This window comes from Aegilops tauschii, chromosome 1 (assembly GCF_002575655.3).
Source record: "Aegilops tauschii subsp. strangulata cultivar AL8/78 chromosome 1, Aet v6.0, whole genome shotgun sequence".
NCBI lineage: Eukaryota > Viridiplantae > Streptophyta > Magnoliopsida > Poales > Poaceae > Aegilops > Aegilops tauschii.
In genome coordinates this window covers 258647445-258654349 of record NC_053035.3, presented here as the reverse complement: position 1 = coordinate 258654349, position 6905 = coordinate 258647445, and the positions used below count along the sequence as shown (strand labels likewise).

Here is a 6905-nt window from a genome sequence, read left to right as displayed (position 1 = left end):
TGTTACAATCACTACAAAATACCAAAAATATTACTTTTGCTTTCATTACTCTTTCGTTATCGCTACCATCACTATCATATTACTGTGCTACTAAACACTTTGCTGCAGATACTAAGTTTCCAGGTGTGGTTGAATTGACAACTCAGCTGCTAATACTTGAGAATATTCTTTGGCTCCCCTTGTGTCGAATCAATAAATTTGGGTTGAATACTCTACCCTCGAAAACTGTTGCGATCCCCTATACTTGTGGGTTATCAGCTGCCGCAGGAGACACCACTTGGGCGCCGCACCCGCGACGGCGCCCTCGTCATCATCAAGGGCGGCCACCCCTCTCCTTCTTCCTACTGCCTCGTCCGACCGAAGACCGAGCCGGGCTTGCTCCCCGTGAAGAAGGAGCACGAGGCCATGGCCGCCGCCGCCGAGACTGCCCTCAATTTGGCGAAGGCAGACTACGCCCGCGAGCAGATGGAGCGCCAGCGCCGAGCCTTCGAGAAGATCGCCGCTCAGCGCCGCGGACGCGAGGAGGGCGGCGTCGTCATCCTCGACAGCGACGACGAGGAAGCACCCGGGACGTCCACCCCCCCCCCCCCCCCCCCCCCCCCGCGCATCGGCGACGCTGGTCAGGGATGCAGCAGGGACGGCGGCGGCACCCAGCACGGGGGCGATGATGACGGCGACGGCGGCGGCGGCGGCGACTACACCCGGTTCTGCAGGCTCCTCGGCATGTAGAAGGCGGAAGGCGACGGTGGCTGGGTGTAGTTGTCGTTTTTAGTTTGTGTTTTTAAGTTTTTGTACAAATGCCTAGTTTGGATGAAATTGTGTCGTGTTTGGCCGATTTTATGTTTAAAAAAAGGCGTCTCGGGCGGTGGCTGAAAACCCGATCAGCCTCATGTCAAAATAATCGTCGATTCGTCCGCAGATGGTGCTATCTCACGCTTCTATGGGACCGAACGGCTGGAGATGCTCTCATTGGTTGCTGTTAGGGGCGCCCTGCCGCTGGGGCCAGCACGTTTAGGCCAGTAACACGCATACCGGCCGGCTCATGTACCAGCGTGCCGTGCCAGGCCCATTTAACCTGTCCGTGCCGGGCCGGCTCTTAGGGTTCACATCATGCGTTCTCACCCTCGCGTGAGTCAACTCACCGGATCCCTAGAGAGAGAAAAGCCCTAGGACCCCCCCGTCCTTTCTCCTGTCTCCATTTTCTTTGGCGGCGGCGGCGGCCGATTGATTCCCGCGCGGCGCAGCAGCGGTGGATCGAATCCTGGAGGCGCTTCTCCTGCGCAGAGGATTACAGCGCAAATCATTGGCTGCTTGCGACGCGAGCGGCTGGCGGAATCAGGGGCCAGGGAGGAGCGGTAGCAGCGACGGCTTGATCTTGGTGCGCTTCCAAGTCACGGCAAGCAGCGAAGGTTCTGTTCGTTCTTCTCCCCAAATCAAGGGAATATACGAGGCTTGTTTTGATAGGCGGCGGCTACACCTGGGCAGCGCGAGTCCGCCGCAGAGGCTTACAGCGCGAATCATTGGCTGCTTGCGACGGGAGCGACTGGCGGAATCAGGGTCCGGGGAGGAGCGGCAAGCAGCGGCAGCAGTGACGGCTTGATATTGGTGCGCGTCCACCTCACTGCAAACAATAAGGTTCTGTTCGTTCTTCTCCCCTAATCAAGGCTCGCAAGCAACACCATCTGTACGAGGCTGGTTTTGGTCAGCGGCGGCTACTCCTGGGACGGCCAAGAGACACACACAAAGATGAACTCAGTGACAGAGAGCGGATTGAACTCAGTTACAGAGAGTGGATTGAACTCTATGACAGAAAGCCGATTGAACTCAGTGACAGGGAGCGGATTGAACTCAGTGACAGAGAGCGGATTGAACTCAGTGACAGAGAGCGGATTGAACTCAGTTACAGAGAGTGGATTGAACTCGGTGACAGAAAGCCGATTGAACTCAGTAAGAGAGAGAGGATTCTTCAGTTTGGTGGATGAACCTATGGTGACAGGATCGATCGACCCCCTGCTCGCTAAGCTCAACTTCACCACCAAACTGAAGAAGAGGCGTGCCAAAGTGATGAAAGAACTATATCAAGATGTGTTGAAACTAAAGAAAGGTTTCGACAATCTTGGCGGGGGCCGGGTGATGGATCCATGTGCCCTATTGTGGACGCAGTTTGCTAGAGATCTGGTCTTTGACATTGAAGAGTGGGTTGATGCGAAGCCGGGTTCCGCAAATTCATCAAAGAGAGAGTTAATTGATCTGTTCAAGCACCGGATCCATAATGTGTGTGAGGAGTTCACGTGGTGCGACCTTCTCGGTCCTACCGAAGATCAGTTCAAGCTTATCCATGATTTGCATAAAGATTTGGAGAGCCTTAAGAAAGATCTCCCCTATAAGTTTGGCCCACCGGTGAATCCTGAGCAGTCAGTGTGGATGGATCAAACATGTGAGCTGGTCAGCAAGGTGGAAACTTTGGTCCATCAAAAGCCAATAAAGGACATGGATGAATCATGGGAAAAACTAATACAGGAATACAAGGCCAAAATACAACAAACACGTGATACACTCAGTACAGCCCCCATTTGCTGTCCACTGCTTTCTGAGGAGAAAACCCACAACCTCATTGGTCTCAAAGGACCAAGTAGTAAGCTTCTCATGCATCTGACTTCCTCGCAGGCAAGGCTAAAGCTGGTGTCTGTCGTCGGAATGGAAGGCCTTGGTAAGACTACTCTTGCCAAGGAGGTATATGCAAAGCTTCAAAGCAAGTTCGAGTGCCGAGCTTTCGTTACTGTTGGCAAAAACGCGTATCTAACGGCCACTCTACTGGATATACTTCATCAAGTAAAGCCACAGGGTACTATTCCTCGCAATGGCCCGGGAGCTCCTGAAATTAACCAAGTCGTAACCGAGCTCAGGGAATACCTCGTCACAAAGAGGTATTTCTTGTTTACATTGTCATACTGTAGATAGACATGTTATTGGGCTTTCATGTAGCAAGACAATGCAAAAGAGCATCACCGAATGTAGACTGAGGCTGTTGACTAGATGTATTCATTTTGTTCTTTCTATTAATTTTAATCTGAAATCACATCGAATTAATGACGGTTAATGTTATTTGATGCTTCATAAGATAATTATGATAAAAGATCAATCTTTTAGCAGTTTTTATCTCTGTTTTTGTTGTATTTTGTCAACCCTTATATCCATGCAGACCGAACAATCATTTTTTTTGCAGCTTTTCTGTTTAGCAGTATCAGCATATCAGAGACACTTTTAATGTATCGGTAACCAATAGAGCCATTGGTAGGATCTAACTGACTTGGAATTATTGAGTAGATAAGTAACAAAACAGAACCAACTTGCTATAATGTCATCTGTTTAAATTGATCTTCTTTTAGCTGATAACGCTAACTTTGTTCCTTTAATATATGTCAGCTATTTCATCTTAATTGATGACATTTGGAGCATCCGGGTATGGGATATTCTTAATTGTGCTTTGCCTGAGAATGATCTTGGAAGTAGAGTATTGATCACAACTTGCATCAGCGATGTTGCCAAATGTTGTTCTATGCGCCCCTTTGATGCCATCCACCAGATGGAGCCTCTTAGCGAGGAAGACTCAAAGACATTATTTCATGAGGAGGCAAAAAGGCCCGCTGCAAATGAGTTGTTGAAAATGTGCGGTGGCATGCCATTGGCAGTAATTGTTGCAGCCGGCAGGAAATCTGCAGGACTAGCTGAGTCAGAGATCGGTGAGCGATGTATCCTTTCGACATCAGACCAATATTCCACATCAGATGGGATGAGAATGATATTGCAAATGAGCTATGATGAACTGCCTGCTCCCTTGAAGTCTTGTCTTCTATACCTTTGTGTTTTCCCAGAATATTATACCATCAAGAAAGAGCGTTTGATACGGCTGTGGATCGCTGAGGGATTTATCTTAGGAAGATGTGAAGAAAGCTTGTGGAGGACAGGAGAAATCTATTTCAACGAGCTCATCAGTAGGGGGCTGATTCAGCCAGTGTTTGGCTACGAAGATGGCCAGGCTGTGGCGTGTACGGTGCATGGTGTGATCCTTGAGTTCATCAAATCTTTGTCTAGGAAATACAAGTTTGCTACGACGGGTGCAGACTTGAGGTCTGGAGTATGTCCTTGGTACCCAATTCGCCATTTCTCAGTCGATTACTGCAGTAAGCAAGATGAAGTGAACACATTGGACTTAAGAACCCTGCACCTTTCTAGCATGCGGACCCTCCAAGTCTTTGGGCCTGTTGGGGATACTGAGGGGATCCCTCTTCTGTCAACCTTCAAAAATTTACGGGTACTCGATCTGGAAGATAATGACAATTTGAGAAGCCACCATCTGAAAGGCATTGGAGGGTTGGTTCTGCTAAGGTACCTGGGGCTTAGAGGGTCTGCTATCCGTGCATTACCAGACGAAATAGGAAAGCTGGAGCACTTGGAGACGCTAGATGTCAGGCACACTAACCTGAGAAATCTGCCTGCATCTATAGTTGGATTGGAAAGGTTGGTATGCCTACTGATTGAAGATGCCGTGGAGATGCTGGGCAATATCCTTGTAATGCAAGGACTACAAGAAGTATCAACGATCAGGGTCGACAACATCGAGTCACTCCATGAGGTGGTGGAGCTGCTGGCTCGGTCGGAGAGGCTGAGCATCCTTGGCTTGAGCTTTGACGGACTAAGCCCATCTCTGGACAGTGCACGTGCATTCACCGATTTATTGAGGGCGGTTGGACAGTCTAAACTTCGGTCCCTATCTCTGCATTGTCTTCATGGTGACTGGATTGGCCTACTGGACTCGAGACCATACCAGCTGCGAAGATTTGAGGTGTCTATACCTGTTCCAGTCTTGGAAAGTACTGTATTTATTATTCCCTGCTGTATCACCCACTTGAATATTGAAGTGGCTCAGTTGGGAGAGGAAGGTCTCATTGTGATCGCGTCCATGCCCCAGCTTGTCCTTCTCAAGTTAGCATCTTCAGGACCTGCTGCTGCCATGATGGACACGGACACATCCTTACGAAAACAGAGAAGAAGAGCGAGAATTCGGAGCGGAGCCTTTCTGTGTCTTAAGGTGTTCTGGTTCACATGCAAGGCTGGTGGGAATGAGGTGCAGTTTGATCCAGGAGCCATGCCACAGCTGCAGGGGCTGCGGCTCCACTTCAACACTCTAGAGACGCTGTCCCTTTATGGAGATTTTGATTTTGGCATTGAGCATCTCTCTAGTCTCAACAGAATCCATGTGACCTTCACATGTGAGGATACTGCCGCTCCAGAGGTGGTGCATGCAGAGGCTGCCATCAAACAGCAAGTATCTCAGATCTCCTCCGCCAACACACCAACAATAGAGTTCAGCAGAGAGAAACCCAGGATGCTCGAGGAGAAAAAGAAGACGGTGGCCATGATCAAGAAAAGTAGCTTCAGTAGATGGTTGAGGGGAAAAAGGAGAGGATAGGCCCGCTTACAGAGAAGGAACACGATCACTCTGCACGAAATGATGATTGTATTTCTGGTTAAGCAAGTGGCGAAATATCAACCGTTGAGGTGACGACTCCCAACTTTGCTTTGCCTGTTTTGTTTGTGAGCTTTACAATTTGTAGGTGTCTTTTCCCATTGTGTGCAAAGTTATTTCCAGCTGACATGATGGTGCATGATTGATGGACTAACTCATGGTAATACTATAGTATAACTCTATGCAAGCGTAAACTTTTTAACAAATGGTATTATGGTATGTAGCACCTGCGTTTTGCCCTGATGGTACTCCCTCCGTTCCTAAATACAAGTCTTTTTTAGACATATTTTAGAGTGTAGATTCACTCATTTTGCTCCGTATGTAGTCACTTGTTGAAATATCTATATAAAGACTTATATTTGGGAACGGAGGGATTGCTCGGAGACTGCGTCTTTCAAAGTTTTGTGTCTTTGATACTTCCTCCGTTTCTAAATATAAGTCTTTCTAGAGATACCAACAAGTGACTACATACGGAGCAAAATGAGTGAATCTATACTCTAAAATATGTCTACATACATCCGTATGTTGTTGTCCATTTTGAATGTTTAAAAAGACTTATATTTAGGAACGGAGGGAGTACATGCCAGTACAAAGTTTTAGTTTTGAAATATGCCACAAGGTACGTCGAGAATGAACTCCACTTCAGTGGATCAATAGAACAGTATGCAAGGATACTCAGCATGAAACAGTCGCATACGGTCATGCGTATGACGGCGATGGAATATGACGACGCGATAACGGAAGTCTGTGTATATGTATTGTTGGTACAGGAACCGGAACCACGTGCGGGCAAACGTTCCGGCGATATTCGTTACGATTAAGTTTGCTTCCAACGTTGCCCTCAAACACAAGTTTGCATCCAACGATTCAGTTTGCTTCCAGCTACGTGGTTCCGTTTAGGAGAGCCTCCAAGACGATTTGTTTACTTCACAGATTTAATTCTTCACATGCTCTGCGTTTGAGCAACACATATTTGCTAACATGAAGTCAACTAGAAAATTAACTTCCACCTAAACTTAAATTGGTTTCCATTGTAGCCAATACATTGTTTCGAAACAAAAAGACATCTTCCATCCAACAAAAGGCTAATACAATTACAACAATACAAATTAGTTACACTATAAAACAAAAGAAGATACAAGATCCACGGCTAAGGGCATCTCTAACGCCGACCTTTAAACTGCCCGCAAGCGTTTGGACCGCGCGGTCCTGACGTGTTGTGCCATCCAACGCGGGCTGTATCGGTCTGGACGCAATTTATCCTGCAAAACTGGAGATAAACGTTGGGGGGCTTTCGGGTGTTCGGACAACAGCCACGCCTGCTTATGACCACTCTGGCCCACCCAAAACATTTTTCCTCACCAGCGCGTGTTCT

General features: G+C 47.8%; 1 protein-coding gene across 1 annotated transcript; it reads left to right on the top strand.

The window, feature by feature from the left end:
* Positions 1–1097: 1097 nt before the first annotated feature.
* On the top strand, positions 1098–5749 carry LOC109776461 (disease resistance protein Pik-2). The gene is made up of 2 exons (XM_020335104.4): positions 1098–2927; positions 3427–5749. The coding sequence occupies exons 1-2, from the start codon at positions 1747–1749 to the stop codon at positions 5471–5473; spliced, it is 3228 nt and encodes a 1075-aa protein (XP_020190693.3). The 5' UTR covers positions 1098–1746; the 3' UTR covers positions 5474–5749.
* The last annotated feature ends 1156 nt before the right edge of the window (positions 5750–6905 follow it).